Source organism: Stylophora pistillata, chromosome 13, assembly GCF_964205215.1.
Source record: "Stylophora pistillata chromosome 13, jaStyPist1.2, whole genome shotgun sequence".
Taxonomy (NCBI): Eukaryota; Metazoa; Cnidaria; class Anthozoa; order Scleractinia; family Pocilloporidae; genus Stylophora; species Stylophora pistillata.
Window position 1 is genome coordinate 25320121 of NC_142531.1, and position 22406 is coordinate 25342526.

General features: G+C 36.6%; 5 protein-coding genes across 7 annotated transcripts; 3 read left to right on the forward strand and 2 right to left on the reverse strand.

The window, feature by feature from the left end:
* Positions 1-124: 124 nt before the first annotated feature.
* On the forward strand, positions 125-8917 carry LOC111326121 (iron-sulfur cluster co-chaperone protein HscB). 2 transcript variants are annotated; one of them, XM_022930053.2, is made up of 6 exons: positions 125-390; positions 5213-5309; positions 5867-5956; positions 6652-6790; positions 6917-6964; positions 8370-8917. In XM_022930053.2, the coding sequence occupies exons 1-6, from the start codon at positions 125-127 to the stop codon at positions 8459-8461; spliced, it is 732 nt and encodes a 243-aa protein (XP_022785788.1). In that variant the 3' UTR covers positions 8462-8917. The 2 variants fall into 2 exon arrangements, with proteins under 2 accessions (XP_022785788.1, XP_022785789.1); XM_022930054.2 differs by lacking the exon at positions 5867-5956.
* A 144-nt stretch (positions 8918-9061) lies between these two features.
* Positions 9062-11859, forward strand: LOC111326122 (uncharacterized). Its single transcript, XM_022930055.2, has 5 exons — positions 9062-9381; positions 9789-9914; positions 10032-10164; positions 10638-10752; positions 11463-11859. Exons 1-5 carry the CDS (start codon positions 9300-9302, stop codon positions 11610-11612), a joined length of 606 nt encoding a protein of 201 aa, XP_022785790.2. The 5' UTR covers positions 9062-9299; the 3' UTR covers positions 11613-11859.
* Positions 11860-12650: 791 nt separating this feature from the next.
* On the reverse strand, positions 12651-17733 carry LOC111326145 (uncharacterized). The gene is made up of 4 exons (XM_022930082.2): positions 17271-17733; positions 15152-16419; positions 15005-15061; positions 12651-14527 (listed from the first exon to the last, which is right to left on the reverse strand). Exons 1-4 carry the CDS (start codon positions 17572-17574, stop codon positions 14357-14359), a joined length of 1800 nt encoding a protein of 599 aa, XP_022785817.1. The 5' UTR covers positions 17575-17733; the 3' UTR covers positions 12651-14356.
* Positions 17734-17747: 14 nt separating this feature from the next.
* On the forward strand, positions 17748-20274 carry LOC111326147 (N-acetylglucosaminyl-phosphatidylinositol de-N-acetylase). Of its 2 annotated transcripts, XM_022930084.2 has the most exons (7): positions 17748-17781; positions 17920-18000; positions 18274-18373; positions 18547-18637; positions 19018-19199; positions 19647-19689; positions 19785-20274. In XM_022930084.2, the coding sequence occupies exons 1-7, from the start codon at positions 17763-17765 to the stop codon at positions 19884-19886; spliced, it is 618 nt and encodes a 205-aa protein (XP_022785819.1). In that variant the 5' UTR covers positions 17748-17762; the 3' UTR covers positions 19887-20274. The 2 variants fall into 2 exon arrangements, with proteins under 2 accessions (XP_022785819.1, XP_022785818.1); XM_022930083.2 differs by having other exon boundaries at positions 17758-18000.
* Positions 20139-22370, reverse strand: LOC111326148 (uncharacterized). The gene is made up of 2 exons (XM_022930085.2): positions 22135-22370; positions 20139-20754 (listed from the first exon to the last, which is right to left on the reverse strand). Exons 1-2 carry the CDS (start codon positions 22337-22339, stop codon positions 20606-20608), a joined length of 354 nt encoding a protein of 117 aa, XP_022785820.1. The 5' UTR covers positions 22340-22370; the 3' UTR covers positions 20139-20605.
* Between the last annotated feature and the right edge of the window lie 36 nt (positions 22371-22406).

Sequence of the window (22406 nt, forward strand, 5' to 3'; positions counted from 1 at the left end):
ATTGCCAGGACGTAATGTAATCGGTCGTAGTGTGAAGTGCATTGAAGTTGGGTATTTCGCCATCATCCTCCGATCCGTTACTCATGCATCGTTAAGTATGGTTTGCTGAGAATTAGGGAGCAGCATGTTTAGCAGAAGGTTTATTTCACCGTTTGCTGTTTTGTTACCAACTGCTTCCTCGAATTCCAATTTTGCCAGAAGAAAATCATGGCTTCTTTTGGGACAATACAACATGTATGCTAACAGCGTTAAAAACAAAAGTCAAACAGGAAGTAGGCGTTGCTGGAAGTGCAATAGTGAGATCAGATCAGGAGTAGAGTTCTTCTGTCCCTCTTGCAACATCATTCAAAGGCCACCAAAGAAAGCGACCTATTTTGAGCTAATGGGAAGGTAATGAAATGAATGAAAGGTCAGCTGTTAATTCACATACCGCTCTTCCTCTTAGCCAATCACATTTTAGGTAATGTAGGTGTAGGAGATCTAAGGTGGGAATAACCGAAATGTTCTTTAGGGCTGGGATGCTGTGGGCTAAAAAAATTGTTTGGCTTCAGCAAAACTCTTGACAAAATTTTTCTTACAAAATAAACGAAAATTTACCCAGTGCACCCAGACTATTAGCTGTCTTACTTTCACTTGACACTGTACCTTGATGATGATTTAGTGGGGATGAACTGGTAAGTGCAAGAACAGATCCAGTTGTTGTCAAGCAGGTATTTGCAGGGGACGTTAAAGAACCCACTCATGAGATTACTGTGATGTGGTCTGGCCTGTTTACTGGGAATTGGAGGGAGGGGGCATCTTCAAATAGGTTTCCTTTGATTGTTTGTAAACTGCCGATGCAGTCCAGCCAAAGTCCCCCAAAAAGTGTTGTGATGTGCATTTGATCATATCCACATGTTAATTTGTGCAATATAAATATTAAATTGTTGTAATTGTTGTAATTGTTGTTGTTGTTGAAGTGGGTTGAAACTTCCCTTTTACAACTTTGTTGGTGGATAGATCAGGCTTATACTATTTTGCGAAACGAAACGAAACGAAACGAAACGAAACGAAATTGTACTATTTTGCGAAACGAAACGAAACGAAACGAAATTTTGCGAAATGGCGTTTTTTCGCCTTTATTTAGTAAATATGTCTTCTTCGTCCGAAACAATATGTGTCCACTAATAAAATAATCAATATTTCTAAGAGCCTAATCACCTCTCATTTTATCAACCATGATAGTACTCGTTTCGCAAAATAGTAATTTTGACAGAATTACTATTTTGCGAAATGGCGTTTTTTCACCTTTATTTAGCAAATATGTCCTCTTCGTCCGAAACAAAATGTGTCCACTAATAAAATGATCAATATTTCTAAGAGCCTGGTCACCTCTCATTTTATTGACCAAAATAGAACTCGTTTCGCAAAGTAGTAATTTTGACAGAATTACTATTTTGCGAAATGGGGTTTTTTCACCTTTATTTAGCAAATATGTCCTCTTCGTCCGAAACAAAATGTGTCCACTAATAAAATGATCAATATTTCTAAGAGCCCGGTCACCTCTCATTTTATTGACCATAATAGAACTCGTTTCGCAAAGTAGTAATTTTGACAGAATTACTATTTTGCGAAATGGCGTTTTTTCACCTTTATTTAGCAAATATGTCCTCTTCGTCCGAAACAAAATGTGTCCACTAATAAAATAATCAATATTTCTTAGAGCCCGGTCACCTCTCATTTTATTGACCATAATAGAACTCGTTTCGCAAAGTAGTAATTTTGACAGAATTACTATTTTACGAAATGGCGTTTTTCGCCTTTATTTAGCAAATATGCCCTCCTCGTCCGAAACAAAATGTTTCCACTAATAAAATAATCAATATTTCTAAGAGCCTGGTTACCTCTCATTTTATTGACCAAAATAGAACTCGTTTCGCAAAGTAGTAAATTTGACAGAATTACTATTTTGCGAAATGGCGTTTTTCGCCTTTATTTAGCAGATGTGTCCTCTTCCTCCGAAACAAAATGTGTCCACTAATGAAATGATCATTATTTCTAAGAGCCTGGTCACCTCTCAATTTATTGACCATAACAGAACTCGTTTCGCAAAGTAGTAATTTTGACAGAATTACTATTTTGCGAAATGGGGTTTTTTCACCTTTATTTAGCAAATATGTCCTCTTCGTCCCAAACAAAATGTGTGCACTGATAAAATGATTAATATTTCTAAGAGCCTGGTCACCTCTCATTTTATTGACCAAAATAGAACTCGTTTCGCAAAGTAGTAATTTTGACAGAATTACTATTTTGCGAAATGGCGTTTTTCGCCTTTATTTAGCAAATAAATCCTCTTCTTCCGAAACAAAATGTGTGTCTACTAATAAAATGATCAATATTTCTAAGAGCCTGGTGACCTCTCATTTTATTGACCATAACAGAACTCGTTTCGCAAAGTAGTAAATTTGACAGAATTACTATTTTGCGAAATGGCATTTTTTCACCTTTATTTAGCAAATATGTCCTCTTCGTCCGAAACAAAATGTTTCTACTAATAAAATTATCAATATTTCTAAGAGCTTTGTCACCTCTTTTTTATTGACCAAAATAGAACTCGTTTCGCAAAGTAGTTATTTTGACAGAATTACTATTTGCGAAATGGCGTTTTTTCACCTTTATTTAGCAAATATGTCCTCTTCGTCCGAAACAAAATGTTTCTACTAATAAAATGATCAATATTTCTAAGAGCCTGGTCACCTCTGGTCACCTTATAACGTATTTTCCTAGCAGTTTGACCAAACATCAAGTGTTCATTGAGTTCGGCTGGAATTAAGATCGGCGTTTGAATCAATTGAGTCCTTCTAAATAATTTGGGTTGGCCTTAATTAAAATTTGGTTTGGCTCACGAAACGATCGACGTTTGAACTGGGCCTAACTTTCGAATGCACGCGAAGTTTAAAATTATAATTTTAGATATTTCACGAGTTATTTTTGGCATCAGCAATGTTATTTTTCCTCTTAATGTTTTACTTAACTGCAATGGACGGTCATTCCAAACGTGAAGCGTTAGAAATAATTAGAACACTGGCCACCAACTCTGCAATAATTTACGACTTCTAGTTAAATTAATGACATACGTCGTGACTTATTAACTAAATATTTACAATTTAAAATCTTAAGTACGATGAGTTCTTTATGGTGCCAAATTTTGATTTAGCGGCAGCATGTGTGACAAATTTATAGCCAATAATTAATTTCCCACAGGAATAACACTTTGTTCCAGGCCTTAAACTAACCACTTAAGAAGGCGTGAAATGTGCGAGTCAGCGATATCAATAGCACGACTAGTAAATTAACTTCAGGGATTGTGTTGCGCATTTTATTAGTGAACATATTTTGTTTCGGACGAAGAGGACATATTTGCTAAATAAAGGCGAAAAAACGCCATTTCGCAAAATAGTAATTCTGTCAAAATTACTACTTTGCGAAACGAGTTCTATTTTGGTCAATAAAATGAGAGGCGACCAGGCTCTTGGAAATATTGATCATTTTATTAGTGGACACATTTTGTTTCGGACGAGGAGGGCATATTTGCTAAATAAAGGCGAAAAAACGCCATTTCGCAAAATAGTAATTCTGTCAAAATTACTACTTTGCGAAACGAGTTCTATTTTGGTCAATAAAATGAAAGGTGACCAGGCTCTTAGAAATATTGATCATTTTATTAGTGGACACATTTTGTTTCGGACGAGGAGGGCATATTTGCTAAATAAAGGCGAAAAAACGCCATTTCGCAAAATAGTAATTCTGTCAAAATTACTACTTTGCGAAACGAGTTCTGTTATGGTCAATAAAATGAGAGGTGACCAGGCTCTTAGAAATATTAATCATTTCATTGGTGGAAACATTTTGTTCCGGACGAAGAGGACATATTTGCTAAATAAAGGTGAAAAAACGCCATTTCGCAAAATAGTAATTCTGTCAAAATTACTACTTTGCGAAACGAGTTCTATTATGGTCAATAAATTGAGAGGTGACCAGGCTCTTAGAAATATTGATCATTTTATTAGTGGACACATTTTGTTTCGGACGAGGAGGGCATATTTGCTAAATAAAGGCGAAAAAACGCCATTTCGCAAAATAGTAATTCTGTCAAAATTACTACTTTGCGAAACGAGTTCTATTTTGGTCAATAAAATGAAAGGTGACCAGGCTCTTAGAAATATTGATCATTTTATTAGTGGACACATTTTGTTTCGGACGAGGAGGACATATATGCTAAATAAAAGCGAAAAAACGCCATTTCGCAAAATAGTAATTCTGTCAAAATTACTACTTTGCGAAAGGAGTTCTGTTATGGTCAATAAAATGAGAGGTGACCAGGCTCTTAGAAATATTGATCATTTTATTAGTGGACACATTTTGTTTCGGACGAGGAGGGCATATTTGCTAAATAAAGGCGAAAAAACGCCATTTCGCAAAATAGTAATTCTGTCAAAATTACTACTTTGCGAAACGAGTTCTATTTTGGTCAATAAAATGAAAGGTGACCAGGCTCTTAGAAATATTGATCATTTTATTAGTGGACACATTTTGTTTCGGACGAGGAGGACATATATGCTAAATAAAAGCGAAAAAACGCCATTTCGCAAAATAGTAATTCTGTCAAAATTACTACTTTGCGAAACGAGTTCTGTTATGGTCAATAAAATGAGAGGTGACCAGGCTCTTAGAAACATTGATCATTTTATTGGTGGAAACATTTTGTTTCGGACGAAGAGGACATATTTGCTGAATAAAGGTGAAAAAACGCCATTTCGCAAAATAGTAATTCTGTCAAAATTACTACTTTGCGAAGCGAATTCTACTATGGTCAATGAAATGAGAGGTGACCAGGCTCTTAGAAATATTGATTATAATATTAGTGGAAACATTTTGTTTCGGACGAAGAGGACATATTTGCTAAATAAAGGCGAAAAAACGCCATTTCGCAAAATTTCGTTTCGTTTCGTTTCGTTTCGCAAAATAGTACAATTTCGTTTCGTTTCGTTTCGTTTAGCAAAATAGTATAAGCCGATAGATCAGATACCAGAGATATGAAAATGAATTTCTTAATTTTGTGCTTTTTGTTAACTTACACAAATTACAGTATAATGTGTGATCCTGGGGTTGTGCTTGAAATACTGATAAATTATGATTATTCTTATATATTTTTTTGGTTTTTTTCACGCAGTCCCACCTCATTTGACATTGATACCAAGCGGCTGACTCAACATTATAAAGAATTACAATGGAAACTACACCCTGATAAATTTAGTGATCTATCCAAGGTATTACCAGTTTGACATACAAGGCTGATCACAAAATGTTTGACAGAACTATTAATTTCTGATTAATATAAGAAAGGGGGAATCTCGTGATGCAAATGACATCCATTTGAGCAGGAGAGGGGAGTGAAGGGGGTGATGTGAACTCAAGTGGAGATTATCTTTATTATCTTAGTATGGTGTAAAGAAAGAAAGCAAGAAGTGTCATTCAAGCAACCAATACAACAGCTTTATATGTTTCCATAGACATACAATTAGCACCTGTACATTCTCAGATTAGCACATATTTTAGGGGGTCTGTGAAGAAGCCAGTAAAGACCAAACATTCTGAAAAAGCATCTCAAATAGCTCAGAGTACTTATTACAGAAACTTTATATGTATTCTCTCTTCATTTTGAAATATGAACAGAGAAAAAATCAGATCTTACCTCAGTTATCTATATCATTTCTTTCACAATTATACCTCTTCTTGACTTACAGTTTAAATAGTGATTCATTGATTGGCTGATAGCTGGCATTCTTCAGAATTCATTTTGCTAATTGCTGTGATTTAATCACAGAAAGAGCAAAGCTTATCTGAGGAACAATCGTGTTTGGTAAATGAAGCTTACCACACGCTTCTAAAGCCACTTACCAGAGGGCTTTATCTGGTAAGTTCAGGTGACAATATTTAACATTTATTCCATGAGCGCGCATTGGATATGAGATGATAGATAGCCAACAAGGCGCGTAGCGCAGAGTTGGCTATAATCATCTCATATCCAACAAGCGTGAATGGAATAATTGTTTTTTTAAAAAAAAACGCCCCCAAGATATTAGATAAACCTTCTTGACTTTATTTTGTAAGAAGAAACTGGATGTTACAATGTACAGATATTAGATTATGGTATATTGGCTCATATACCATAATGGCTGAGCCAATAAAAAGTCTTGAATTGCATTATCCAATGATCCAGTGTTTAATAATAACCCTTACACCCCTCAGGGTAATTTCTCCTCATGATATCACCCCCTGATAACACATTAAGGTCAGGTCATGGGAATAGGGGCAGTGATCACCAATTAAAGCAGTTCTTGATTGCTAAACAAATTCTCCTTGTCAGCATCCTTGGAAATGTATAGAGAAGAGTATGGAGAATATCCATACTGGTGTTAGGGCTAAGTTCCCAGTTCCCTCATCAACAGAGAATGCCTTAACCCATATGCCACCTCCTCCCCCCCCCTCAAGATGTACAGTTCAACTCACTACACTGTCTGCCATACATTTCCTATAACTTAAGCTCTTAGAATATGGTTCCATATAGAATCAAACAAAAAAATAACGACTCAAATTTTGTTGTTCCAGTTAAATTTGAATGGAATACCTATAACAGAAGATGAAGCTACCTCAACTGATACAAAATTCTTGGGTCTAATTATGGACAAATATGAAGAAATTTCATCAAGTGAGAAAAAGTTGAAGGAAATAAAAAAGGAAAATAGTGGTAAGAACTTTTGAAAAAAATAGAATGATATAAATCCATTTGACTTCTTCCATTTGTCTCCAAAAGGGACACTTGTCTTAGCCATAATGTGGTGCAGTTAATTACAAACTTGTTGTTCATTTTTAGGAGATTTAGAAAAATCTGTCAGAAAGGTTTCAAGGGCTTTTGAGAAAGGTAAATGAAGATTTTTTGGGAATTTTAAAATACTCAAAGATATTTAAAAGTATACAGCAATCAGAAAGCTTGGATTTTAAATTTTACTTTTTAGACAGCAGTTTAAGGCCTCATTAGAACAGTTTGTATATTATACAGCAATCATTTATCTCTCTGCAAATCAGACAGGCTTGGTAATTTTATCAAGTATTAATCAGTAGAAAACGTTTTTTAATCTCTACAATTTGTCATCTACAAACTGTGATATATGTATATAATTATATATATATATATTTAGTATATACTAAAACAGTGGATAGCGTTGAAGGCGCGCTCTGATTGGCTAGTCAAACTCCGAATATCCTTTGCTATTTACCTCCAAGCAACTCGGGGAAAAAATTGCGTCCCGGTTTGCATCCATGACACGCGAAGAAATCACTCAAATTAGAGACGGTGGTGTATATTATCTCACTGTTTTAGTATATACTAAAACGACTATTCACCTCAGTGTTGGTGGTTAGCGGTGGATATTTACCTCGTCGCTTCGAGGCCCGGTAAATATCCATCACCAACCACCTCCACTTCGGTGAATAGTTGTTAAATATATGCTGAATTCTGATGAATCAAGTGGCATAATGGATTATATTTAACAATTATTCACCGAAGGTGAGGCGAATATTGTTGAATAATCCCCTCAACTTCGTCTCGGGGATTATTTGACAATATTCACTGAACCTGAGGTGAATAATTGTTTTAGTATAATTTCAGAGCTGAACAACAGAGAAATCTCTAAAATCATAACATTTTAGTAACATTTATTAACATTTTAGTTGAACATTTTATATAAACCGCGCGGAGCGGTTTATTTAGCGTCATATAAGGAACCGCTCAACCAATCAGATTGCTGGAAACTCTGCTCAGCTCTGAAATTATACTAATTAACAATTATTCCACAAGCGCACGTTAGATATGCGATGATAGATAGCCAACTCGGCACATAGTGCCGAGTTGGCTATAATCATCTTGTATCCAACAAGCGCGAGTGGAATGATTGTTTTATTAAAAACGTTAAATTAAATTCAATTTTATTCAATTTTTAGCTCCCTTTTAATTTTAAGCTGACTTGTACGCTTGCCATATTTGTAGATTATGGTATATTGGCTGATATACCATAATGGCTAAGCCAATTAAAAGTCTTGAATTGCATTATCCAATGATCTAGTTTCTAATAATTTGCATTATCAACTCACTTGATAAAACCTAAATTTCCTTGTTACTCCCACCGATGCAGCGCCACAGTTTCATTTAAAAACTTACCTCTTTTACACAGAATTGAGGTTCGAATTCTCACAGATGACTTTGTTTTTGTGCCAATAGAAATGTTTGTTCGCCTTCAATATCGTCTGGTGCCTCTTGTTCTTTTTAGGAGACCTAGAGACAGCCAGGCAGGAGGTGGTCAAGCTTAAATATTTCTCCAAAATTGACGAGTTTATTAAAGACCGAGAAGGTTGGGATTGATACGACAAACAGAAGGAAATAGCGAACAAGAACAGACAGCCAGCCAAGAAAGAAATAAAAAGCTGCAACGTGAAGAGAGATACTGTAAAGGAGATAACTCGAAGATAGTTGTTGTTTTAGTAGGCAGTTCATCTTCTCAAATCTGCTCCTTTGAGGAAACAAAGTATTGAGAACTCTCTTTGCTCTAGTTTCGTGATCGAGGTCAAACAGCTCAGGCATGAAATATGTGAAAAAAAAAAAAAAAGACGCTAAAATATAAGGATAAGAGCTTCTATTATCTTAGTCTCCCTCGCAGCCTTTTTTTTAGATGTCACGCAACGAGGGAGACTACTATTATCTAAGTTGCGCAAAAAGGCTCCACTTATCCGTCCCATACAATTCCACGCAATAAATGAACTGAAAGGACATTTGTAATATGCTTCTGGTATAAATAAATTAAATGTCGTTTATTGGAAACGTTGAAAGGAAATATATAACCTAATTTTCTTTTTATCTCATCATAATACGTGAGTTGATTAAAAGGGAACTCGAAATGGGTGTGAAACCTATGGCTTGTAACGTTGGCCGCGAGTAATATCCTGGGCTCGCAGTTTTGCTACATCACCAATTTTCAAATAACTTTCCTGATTCTCATGGGAGGTCTGAAACAAAAGTAAATATGTACGAGGAAGTATTTATAGATAAATATGTGAAAAGCAGTTTTCAGAAGATTCTCGCGCGCCGCGTGATTGACAGCTGACTAATTATGACGTCAGATGATTGTTTTTGTCGAGCGATGTTTGTAAGAAAATGTCTTTACCCGATGAAGGTATAAGTTTTTTCTGGTTATCGCCTTAAAATGAGCATGGGTTGTGCTCCGAGTTATCCCATCACAAGGAGCCCCATCATTTATGAGCCAAACACTTATTTTGATACAACGGGTGAGTTCTATGGATCAAAGATTGGTTTATCGAGATGAGTACAAATAGAAGTGAATGTCAACAACTTTAGTTCTAAGTTAAAAGGGAAACAAAAAACAATGGCGGTAAAGTCTGTTATGTACTTCTAAAAACGATCGTCAATCTTCGTTTGCTTCACACATTGCATCAGTGTAATGGCTTCAGCGAATTAAGAATCGTAATTTGTAGGCTTAAGTTTTACTTATTCCACGGAAAAAAAGTTTTCCCTTTAACTTGTAATTGCCTTTCGTTTTCTACATGTAATTCTTAGTTCATGGTCGCTTTCACTGTGTATTTCCGCCAGCTGACTCCACATTGAGGACAAAGAATCAAACTTTGCGCGTGAACTCCAAAGAAATGGAATTTAGAACTTTTATTGACTTTTCCAGGAACAAGAAAATCACACGACGAAAACGAACTAACAAATACGGAGTTTCAATCAATTCAAGAGCAGTATTGGAAAAAACTTCTCGAAGAACGAAGAATGACAGCTATGAACAGAAAAAAATTTGAAGGTATGGCGAATTTTTTTTCTTTTTTTTTTTTATTAATTTGACCGCAAGAGAATCAAATCAGTATTAACATCGAGCACTTTTGTTCCATCAAAACTCTTTCCATCTACTTGTCTTCAGAAATGAGTGAAAAAGATCTCAGATCATTGATAGACGAATTTCCAGAATTTAAAGAATCCGACATATCGGACTTACAATTACAATTTCAGACGTTTGATTTGAATCAAGATGGAATAATTGACTTTGAAGAATTGTAAGTATCCAGACTCTCTAATTTGTTGTAATATGAAGTTACCTTAAAATATTTTGAGTGAGTATATAGTTCTCAAACCCCTTTTACTGAATACACCCCCCTTGAGCAGTACCCCAAGTGTTTTACTGAATACACCCCCCTTGAGCAGTACCCCAAGTGTTTTACTGAATACACCCCCCTTGAGCAGTACCCCAAGTGTTTTACTGAATACACCCCCCTTGAGCAGTACCCCAAGTGTTTTACTGAATACACCCCCCTTGAGCAGTACCCCAAGTGTCCCAGACCAAAAGTACTGACCACAAATTTTTTAAGAAGAGACATCCAAACTCCCTCGTTAAACCAAACCCCACCTCCTCCCCCTCACCCTTAGGGCCAAGGAAATACTTCTGACCACTTTGTTAGACAAAATAGAGAAACCACTTTTCAAGTAAACCCACAGTAAACATTATTTCCATATTGGTATCTTTTAATAGAATGCAGGTCCTTGATGACCTGAGAGACAAGTCTGAACCTGCTGTACGGCAACAATATTTCAATGAAATTGATAAAGATGGATCCGGTGCAATTGATTTTAAGGAGTTCTTAGCGGTAAGAAACAAACTTAAATAGCGCGGCTGAATTTCGCCTTGTAGCCTGGTCCTTCCTTACTCAAAGATGGTCACAATTGGTTGGAGGAAGCGGGGAAGTGGGGGCTAAAGATATGGCTTCTTGATAGTCGACGGTAAAATGTTTGGAAGAGTGGACTCACCTCACCCATCTAGGCCAGGCTGTACAAAAGGCAGATAACGCTGTCCAACGGATAAATCACAATCCAGCGGATAAGAATTTAAAAAATCGTACTACGATTTCCGTCCATAGATACTTTTCCGGTTGATAGCGTTATCCATCCTCCATTCTTCGAGTAACCGGTCTTGAGGCCCGTTTCTCGAAAGTTCCGGTAACTTAACGGGCCCGAAGCCATGTTTTAAAATCAAAATTTAAAGGATAGGAGAGCAGGGTCTGGCTCCCAAACCAGTCCTTTTTGTTTCTTTAGCTCGTAGTTTTATTGTATCATTTTCAAAACTTTTGAAATCCCCATCTTCAATGAAAACAGAACAGCTTTACGGGCCCATTAAGTTACCGGGACTTTCGAGAAACGGGCCCCTGGTAATCATTTTCTTCGACCTCTAGAGGTTCATTTGTTCAATTGCGCATGCTGTAAACGTCTCCCACGGTAATCAAACGTTATACAGCGGCACCAAAGCGGCTTTGAGAAAGATTTAGTAATCTATTTAAGAATAGAAACTTTCTTTTTGCAGCTCATTTACCAGCTACGAAATACCACAACAGATTTTCTCGAGGCTAGCGAATTGGGTCAGATAGGAAGCTTGTGCAAACGTGGCACAGACAATGTACAGCGGGTCAGAAAACTTTCTGTGGCTAAGCAAATGCTCACAGGGCTGTTTTAGGGCAACTTCGTACCAACAGCGTGGACATATTAAAAGACGAAAGACAATGTGATGCAGTTACTTTGACGATAGCTCAGAATGAATGAAATTTACTCGTAAATGGTTAAAATTTCTATGGTTTGTTTCATTCTCCATGATTTTCATAGCTGTGTTTGTATTAGAATACGCGAATTGTATAAAAAACCTTTTTTCGGAGCACCCAAAGGAGCTGCTCTCAGTAATTTTTAATAAAAACATATTCGGTAAACTACGCAGTACTTTTTCCAAATCAATTCACGATTAACTCTTTCAAACTATAGAACTGTGCCTGGGGAAGGTCTGTGCCGGCGTTCGAGTTGAGATAAGACTTACAGAAATGCTAGAACCCAAGTCATTTCGCGAGTATTTCCTTGTCCGCTAAACTCTAACCACTTGGGGATAAGTCATTCGATCGGCCCATTAGACCGTTTGAGAATTTCCCATAAACATCGTGCATGTGAATTTCTAGTTTTCATTAAAGCGGACGGACTCAACAGATTTTGTAGAGAGAAATTTATGCAACTCATTCTTGGAAACTCCTTTCAAATGGATACCTCGTTATAAAGCAAGGGTTCCGAAAACACAGCTCCGTGTGTGTTTGGAGGGGAGGAGAGCGGGTGCATAAAAGTATTCAGGGTAGATGGTTCCCCGGTCGGCGAGGGAGACAAACAATATCGTGCATTAGTTTATACTAAAACAGTGGATAGCGTTGAAGGCGTGCTCTGATTGGCTAATCAAACTCCGAATATCCTTTGCTATTTACCTGAGAGCAACTCGGGGAAAAATGGCGTCCCGGTTTGCATCCGTGTCAAGCGAAGAGATCACTCAAATCAATTCTTGGTGCTGTACATTATCTCACTGTTTTAGTATATACTAAAACAACTATTCACCTCAGTGTGAATAGTTGTTCACACTTAGAATATTTGCGAGGTAAATATCCACCACTAATCACCTCTTGACTTCGGTGAATAGTTGTTAATTAGTCGAGCGTTTATATTTAGTATATACACGCATACAACACTGAGTTGCAACTTTTATTGGCATGCACTGGTTAAGGAAAAGTCTGTAAAAACCTTTTTTTTACAATAACTAACGTGAAAGGACGTCAATTTTCCTATCAGTTACTGAAAAATTTTGCCAACAAGAATTGCTGTCAACGTTAATACTTATGTGACGCCATAGAAGTGTTAGATCACGGAAAGAAATACAGGCGACGTTTTGAAACTATTGGGATTAAATTTACAGCCAAGTGCTAAAGGTTTCCGCGAGAATCTTTACGCTTTGACTTACAATAAGTCAACCAAAGAAAAAAATTATACAGTAACAATTCCTCTTCAAGGGAACAAAATCAAAAAGTGCCCAACACTTCATTAATTTGCACGTTTTTATATTTGATAAATAGCTAAATAGTCTAAATAAATGCACAATGAGTACAACTCTAATTGAGATAATTAGAACCTGAAAAAGGCACCTATAAAACTATCTCCTTTTAACAACTTCCTGTAAGTAAATATCAGAGAAAAAGACAACAAATGTGAGAAAAAGCATGGTTTTGTTCCAGCAATGCTCCCTTGTTATGAACTATGACTTGGAAATATAACTTTTGTAAACAATATAATGTTTGTAATCCAAATAAATTATCAGCAAAGATTTTTGTTGCAGCTTTTGCAAAGCTTGAACTCATTCACTCCTTAATAAATAATGTCTGTCAAAAAACCTGCCACGGAACTGTGATAAATATCTTTGTTCTCTAATTAAGCCATAAACCTCCAGAAAAAAAAAAAAAACTCATGCTCTAAATTATTCATTAGAATATTTACAATCATCTAAGTGTTTTGAATTTTTCGCCTTTGAAGTCCAAATGGTCAAATCCCAAACATGTAGCAAAAAATCGGAACAAACATGTTCCAGTGCCAAAGTTCTCTGATATTGGAAATTTACTTTATCTACAAAGATACAAAGAAACACCTTAAGAGTACTTTATAAATAGTAATTCTTAAAAAACACCTTTTAAATATATGTTCTAAACAACTCATCCTTTACTCTTACCTTGTTTTTAAAATAAATCTGCATTTACACTCTTGTAGAGGAATGACCTGGGAGAAGGTTTAGTGAAATTTCTTTCTTAAAATACCCAGTTTTTAGATTGAACACCACCACCACAGTGTTTGTTTGTTTCCTTGAAAAAGGTATCAAATAAATGCCTCATTGTTGCTTGACAAGCTGCAAGTATTTTTAATAAAATGGCCTAGATATTAAACGTCCTCTTATCAGTTAGTGGAATTTGTTGAATGAATTTTTTGTTTGTAGTAAGGAGAAATAACTCAATAGTTATTCCTAAGAACCAAAGGTTAAAACCGTCATAAAAGTGATTGTCAATCTCTATCCTTGACAGTTTTCCTTCCTCTCTTACTTAGTTTTTAACTCTTGGGTGTTTTCCCAAATGAATGTAGACAACTCTTGATTTTAAGTTCTGTTATTGATAAACGTTATTTTCCCTGTTGTTTGAAGAGTATATTGTCTAAGGTTAGCTGACCCCTTCCCCATTATCCCGTGATGGGTTCTGTTGTGCCTTATTATCTCTAAGGGGATGCCATGGCAGCATTTCAGACTATTCAAAATGCAAGTAGTAAAGTAGCCTTTAAATGCACCAAGGACTGTTAATGTTTTTGAATGTGAAAGACTTCTTAAAGATCAGATTCTAAAAACCAAGCTAAGTCTGTTAATTAACAATTTTCTGCTGAGTTAATCCTTTGTAAAAGCTCTTGAATACTGTAACTTACACCTGACAACTCTTCAATAACTTTGCCAGAAGGGTGTTGTTTACACATGAGATCATCCAAGTTCTGAAGTGCTGTTTTCATAGTGTTTACTGCCTTCATGCAGGCATCTTCAACCTACGATAAAGGAAAACATTTTTTGTTGTCTCCTGACAAAAAAAACTAGTAAATAAACATGACAATCGAATATCTCTACTGGAAACCCCAAGATCTTCAAGCCATCTACCTCAAACTAATAGCTTTATTTCCAACTGAATTAAATATCTTGGCTAGGGATGTAACTTTCTGTAAAAACCCTGATCATAACAGACACCATTCTTCTGTATGAGGATATTTCCATTAGGATGATTTTCTTCTGTGTGTCTTAGTTTTTAATTGATTTTTAAGCCATTCACTTTCTGAGAACAATAAAAGATACACTCTGTTGTCCAATTTTTGAACAATCATTTGTGTCTCAACAATACATTAAATGGTACTATCAAAAAATCAACTACATATGAAAACTACCACACTTTCCTCCTTTTTCAGTCATGTTATAAGAAAATTCATATCTTAGTGAGCTAATATTTCATTATTTAAATAACACAATCTTACCTTGGATGACTCATCTTTCAAAACATCAGGATCTCTGCAAAATCTTTTTGGCTCTGGCTTTTAATTAAAGTAAAAAAAAATAATTAATTAAACTCTACCTTCTTTCACAGCCAAACAATAAAATTCAGTATTATGAAACCCAAATACCTGCTTTCGCCCAGATCTGCCGTGTGGCTGCTGTGTGTCTCTGATCTGTGTCACTTCACCATTAACATGTGACTGACCTTCTGTCTTGCTTGGTTCTTTCACAATCACAAGTGCTTCACCTGAATTTACAACTTTGATAATGTCACTAATATTCCATTGCTGAGGAATGCAGAACACTTGATGCAAGTTCTGAGCAGGGTTTGAATAAGGAACATTGTCTAAAGGATTGCTCACATTGCCAACAGTGCTTGCTTCTCTTGGAGCAACTTGAATATGATTTGACTGCACACCAGGGCCAACTCTAGGACTTGCATCAATGTTTACTGCTGCTGTGGCTGGAATGTGTGAGTTCAACAATGGAGGGGGTCCTGAGCTATTTAAAGCAATCTTGTTGTTTAGAATTGCACCATTCACAATTCGTGGAGGTCGTAGTAAGTCTTCCATGGCCTTGTAGAGCACTATGGGAGGTGTAGCTCGTAAATTGTGATTGGAGTAATCAACTGGTAAGAGAGCCTCATGCGACATATCCTTCAACATTCCTGACAGACAGTTTAGTCCAGCTGCTTGTGACCTGTACCAAACTCCACTTGTAGCAAAATCACGGTTTGGTATTTGAAAAAATGCAGGGCAAGATGGGTTTCGTCTTTGAAGGAATAATTTCAATGCTGCAACAGGGCACTGTAAACTTCCAGGTACACTAAACATTTTCCTCCCAATGCCTTTATACTTTTTACTCCTCAACTGATTGGATAATGACTCACTTAGTTTGCAAGCAGCATATTCAAGTCCAGTGGTCTCATCAATGTGAAACTCAAACATGTCAGGTGTTAAATCACGCAAGTCATCACGAGAGGTAATCCCAAAATTGATTCCCACAGCCAGAAACACCAATCTCTGTAAAGACTTTGGAGTCTTGATTCCCACAACTCCGGTGGCCCACAGTTTACGAATCTCTTCCACATTTAAAGCTGATGCAGTAGAACTACATTCTGAGGAATCAAGGTACTCTTTCTGGGCTGCTTCCAGGTCATGCAATGTAGCGTTAGCTTTACTGAATTCTGGAGAGTGAGTGAGGCTGTAGGACTTGCAGTATGGTTCACTCTTAAGATGATGATCAATGGCTGAGCGTATGATTCTCAAGGAGCTGGCTCTCTTCGTACCACCATGTTTTAGGTGTGATTCCTTGTAAAAGTCAGACAACCAGTTGCTGATCTCTCTTGGTTTCCAGTCTTCAAATTCATCCTCCATTCCCTTGCACTTTAACCACTCTGAGACCAAAGACAAAAGGCATTGATTTGACCCTTTTATTCTAGAGAACTTAATATTAATCCTCTCCATTGTCTTCACACTTTTCTTTTAATTTTTCTATGGGAAAGTTTTGAGTTCAAGAAAACTATATCTCATGGTTGATATCTTCTTTCTTCTCACCATCTTTAGAATTGAAAATGTATCAATACTCTAGGAAAAAATACCTTTCTAGAAACTCTTGGAAGTGAAAGGGTCAACTTTCATAGAAACAACACTCCTACTACAAGAATTGCTGATAGAGATCTTTGTGGACATTATTGTCAGCAATTTTTAGTCTTATAAATGTAAACACTGCTAAAAATACATGTAATACATGTAAATACATGTATACATGTAAACCCTGCTAAAAATATTTCTGCATCACTAAACAAGACACACCTGAAACAAATGACACATGTATGAGCTATCCCAAGAGGAAAACTTATGATTTCTTAATGACCACTTTGGATGCCCTACCACTGGGCTATAAGGAATCTGTGTACTAAGCAAATTTGTTACCCTCAATGAAGACAAACGGTGACAACATGCAAACTAGAACATTATTCTCTTTTTTTAGAGGGGGGGCAGGGATATTCCATCGAAAAACCAGTATCATCGGTGAGATTTCCGCACAGCCCCAAACTGCACTCTAAAACGTAGTCCCAAAGGTAAGCGATTGTTTATGCCATAATTGTTTTATTAATCCAAGAATTATATACAAAATGAAATGTGAGGCTGTGCGGAAATCTTATCATATCCTTAAAATAATCAATCAGCTTAAAATGTAAAGGGTAAAGTAATGGACGCAGGAAACATATCTTAAATGCGATACCTTTGAATACTCTGACGTGACTCGCGTAATGCCTTGATGTAAGAGTCGAGATGTGTTTACGACCATGGTTTTCCCTTTGACTATCGTCTTCTTGTGCTTCCCCGTCGCCAAAAGATTCATTCTCATCCAATTGAAATTCATTATTCCTCTCTTTCTTGATTTCAATATTAGTTTCGTAGTTCAAGCGTTCGACAGTCACACTAACACTCTGATCAATGATATTGGAAATATTAGCGGGGGTCCTGCTTATCACCTCATCATTTTCGCGATGGCATTCGTTATCAGCTTCTCCGTGATTATCCATACTATTTTCTTCTGCTCTTTAAGAAGCCACCTTGTCCATGATACTACAAAAGGCTTCATAAGCCTTTATATAACCCCAATAAACAGACGAGAACACGAGACGACTCACTCATTTTCCACCAAAACAAAAGGTCCTGAAAAGTGTTACTTAGTAGCCACGCGATTTTTATTTGGTAACCAGGCACACAGATGGTACCCCTGATTCAAGGTTGGATTGTCTTTTTCTCTGTATTTGTTGTTGTTTTTTCGAGTCTTATTCTCTTTTACCGTCGACAACTTGACTTCCAAAGAGAAAAAAGGTCCGAATTTGACGGGAAATCTGTTCTTTTGGTCACTGCTCATCCAGATGATGAATGCATGTTCTTCTCCCCCACTATTTTAAATCTCCGGCGATCTAGCACGGTGCATCTATTATGCCTTTCGACCGGTAAGTATGTCCAGACCGACCACTATACCTGATATTATGACACATCGAAGTTATAATGTAAATGAATTCAAAAGCAAATATGTACCTTTCCTCCTTAGCTTATAACTTTACCCACCCTCCTCCCTTTGGGAAATAATTGGCTTTCCTAAGATACTCTCATAATGACATTTTGATTACCACCCCTCCCCACAGGATACTTATTGTCAATTCTGAATTAGTCTAGATACTGTGTGTATTTGAACTCTTTGTGAACATTGTATTTGCACACAATAGGTAACTATTACAAACAAGGAAGTATTCGAAGAGAGGAGTTATTGTCAAGCTGTACCATCTTAGGAATTCCGCCAGAGCGTGTCACTGTGATTAATCATGGGTAAGCCATGAAAGACTTTTGAGTGAATTTCATTCAATTTTCAAGTGAGAGATAGCAAGTACTGTGACAAGCAGTTTCTGGTCCTCCCAATTTTGAAAAGCAGTTTATTGTAAATCATACAAAAGTGAGCTATGAATCTCTCCTTTAACATAAATTTATCATTAACCTTTTAGTGACCTTCCTGATGATCCTAAAACAGACTGGGACACTCAGATCACTGGGCAATTAATTACTGAATGTATCAAACACAACCAGATACAAGTGGTGAGACTTTTTGTTTACCCAAATGTTAGCACTCTTTCAACCCCAAAATCGGAATCATTATCCCCAGCTACAATACATTCCCTTGTTAAAAAGTTATGAGAATTTGGTTTTTCATCCTCAAACACTCCTCCACCTAATAAGTTTGTCAAATTTTCTTTACCTGTTACTAGATGGTCAACTGAAATTGTAATGAGAACTTATTTACTGATTGCCTTTTAGAGATAAGTGTTTTAATGTATTTACTAATGAGGAAATCCAAACAAACCCATCATTTCAGCCAACTACTTCCTTGGAAGTAAGCCATTAAAATAAGTACATCTATAGATATTTGATCTCATTTTCTTGGTTGTTTTCTTGATTACATTTGTATTTCACTGCAGGTCATAACCTTTGACTCTTATGGAGTATCTGGTCATACAAACCACATTGGTATCTTCAATGCAATTAAAAGACTTCGAAATGAAGGTATCCCTGGAGATGTCAGTTATTATGTGCTCACAAGTGTTAACATTTTGAGGAAATACATCTCACTCTTGGATCTTGTACTAAGTGTTTCTTCAAGGTAAGAAACCAAAAGGGAAAACAATGTGTACTTTTGAAGTGCTGTGTTATGCCCACATTACCTCCCTTATTGCAGTAAGGTGTTATTGCCTAGTTCAGCCACTTGTTGAAAGCTTTGTGATAGGGTATTAGTTTCTTTCTTTGCTGCTCTCAGAGAAAATATTTTTAGCGTTTTGAACCCTTTACACCCTAACACCAGTATGCATGTTCTCCATGCTGTTCTCTTTACATTTTCTTAAGTGCTGATGAGGAGAATTTGTTCGACAATGCACTTCTTCAGCTGGCTATCATTTCCCTTATTCCTGTGCCCTTAATGTAATTGTTTGATTCAGGGGTGATATTGTTGGGAGAAATTAGATGCTAGTCACTCTTAAAGATCAAAAGGTAAACAAAGGATGTAGGATGCTGGGAAATTGAATTTTGGTTTGTTTGATTGCTTCCCCTTTAGGCAGATGTTTCTCCTTAGTCCTCACGATATGATTGTAGCTCAGGTTTGGTCTTTTTGTGACTTTAAAGTACACTAATTTTCTTAATCATGTTTTGTATTACACATTATTTATTTTGTAACAAATGTTTCTGTCAACAGAAGGCCATGTATGCTCACAAAAGTCAGTTGCTGTGGTTTCGGAGGCTATACATCATATTTTCCAGATTTATGCTGATAAATACACTTGAGGAACTGAAATGAGAAAGCTGCAAAGAGTAGATGATTAAGAACTGCTACCAAGACACTCAGCAGTCCTAGACAATCACTGAGAGTGATCAAGATCTCACTACTCTTTAAACAACATATGGCATTAGATGAAAAATCATAAAGATAAAGTCTTGAAGCTTTAGTGGCTCATAACTGTGTTATTAACAGCAAGACTCATCAGATGGTTAGTTTTTGTTGTGAGGTATTTTCCTTTAATAGAAAAAGGAATTAGAGCTTGCAGCCTCAGGCCATCAAATAATCAAGTTTTATTACTGAAGGTCTCAGTACAACTACAATACAGCAATAAGGATTATCCTTTGGTGACAATATTGCTTTAATAGATCAGCAACAAACAAATTAAATAAAAATCAAGACAAACCTATTAGTTACCTTTTCATTTTGCTATTAATACCAACAGTACAACCAAGTGTATTGCATATTTGCACGAGCCCTTGGCCATAGAACATAGCCATCAAGCCACCCAGTAAAGTCATCCGTCATTTGCCAGGAACACAATAAAAATCAAGATTTAAAAAAATAGTTTAGCTTATTTCTGAGGAAATATACAACACAAAGATAACTTTGATCACTTAAATGACAAGTAGGTCTTGTATTTACACTATAAAATTATAATCAGAAATACTTGTTCATTTGCTAAGGTTTTAGTTGAGGGCTCTAGCTGAGACAGTTTACTTTGAACTGCCCTTTTCTGGTCACCACTTCAACAACTTTTTATTTTTTCTTTTCTTGTTGCCAAGCCTTTTCAAATTAGTTTTCTTGTTAATTCTCTTGAGCACTTTCTTTCCAAGCTTTTTCTGAGGTCCATCTTCTGTTGTCATCACAACATCCTCAGAAGTCTCTTCTGTTGATGTGAAAACACACACAAGATGAGTTTGTAAGTTGCTACTTCAGGCATAATATCAAGATTACTAAGGATACATTCATACATATATCTATATATATATAAAACAAGATACAGAAACCACACCGCATCATTCCGCCACGCTAAACACAGAAACTCTACCGAACTCAGCAAGCACATCTGGACCCTCAAAGACAACAACATCGATCACTTTATTTCCTGGCGCATTCACTCATCGCACTCACCGTATAACAGCTCAACTAAAAGATGCAACCTCTGCCTCAAAGAAAAATTCCTAATCATCTGCCGGCCCGAACTATCAACACTAAACAAACGTAATGAACTTGTGTCTTCATGCCGCCACAGAAGCAAAGCCCTCCTACGCAACAACTAAACTGTCAATTTTGCGCTGCATAAATTAGACTAGTTAGATCATGCAAATTATATTGTATATAAGCAATGGTAAAGTTTATTCTCATTAAATCCCCTGATGAGTGGGCGACCACGAAACAGGCTTGTAGGGATGAACTTGTAGTTTACTTGTCTTTTTCCTCCCACAATATATATATATATATATCTATATAAATAGAATAAATGTTTGAAAAGAAAATTTGCCCTGAGCGGGATTTGAACTCACGTCCCCGTGTTATTAGTCAGGTGTGATGACCACTACACTATCAGGACAACCATGCTGGCAACGTGGCAATCGAAGATGTGATTTACGTGATCGGAGACATGGTCTCCCAGGAAACTCAATTTTCAAGGTGACAGGGTAGGGGAAGCCTATAACCCCATATGAAACCCAACTAAGGATCTATTAAAGATACACGACCGAAGTCAACTAAGCCGATGACAAAGGAGGATCCAATTACGGATAAAGGCTAATTTCAATTAAATGTTGCCAGCATGGTTGTCCTGATAGTTTAGTGGTCATCACACCTGACTAGTAACAGGGGGGCGTGGGTTCAAATCCCGCTCAGGGCAAATTTTCTTTTCAAACATTTATTCTATTTAAGTATGATTATTTGGGGTGTACAGGGTCAGGGTTTCCCTCGTATACAGAATTTACATATACATATATAGATAGATATATATCTACACATTATATAGATAGATATATAGATAATGTGTGGTAGGCAAAAAAAATGTGTGGTAGGCAAAAAAAAAACAACTACATATACATCCCTACAGACCTGTTTTGTGGTTGCCCACTCATCAGGGGATAGATAGATAGATAGATTAGACAGACAGACAGATAGATAGATAAATAGATACATACATACAGTACAGTAGGCTGTAGCAATAGAAGTACATCTCAGGTATTTAAACTAGTGTGGCTGTGGTTTGCATTAATCATTCAGTGCATCAGATAATTCTCACCTGTAGCTGCGTCATTCGTGGAGTCCTCCTTAACAAGTGTTTCTACTTCACTTTTGCTCTCCTCGTCTTTTTGTATGTCGACGAGCATTTCCCTGTCACTCAATCCAAGTGTCTTTTCAAGCTGCGCTTTTACTCTTGGCTTTAACTGTTCTCTTCTCTGAGCTCGAAGTTTTCTTTTCCTTTTTGAACGAATGCTTTTCGCCATCTTGTTGTAAAATACACGTGAGCGCGGTAGGAGGCTTGGTATCAAGGCTACAAATTTAGTACGTTGT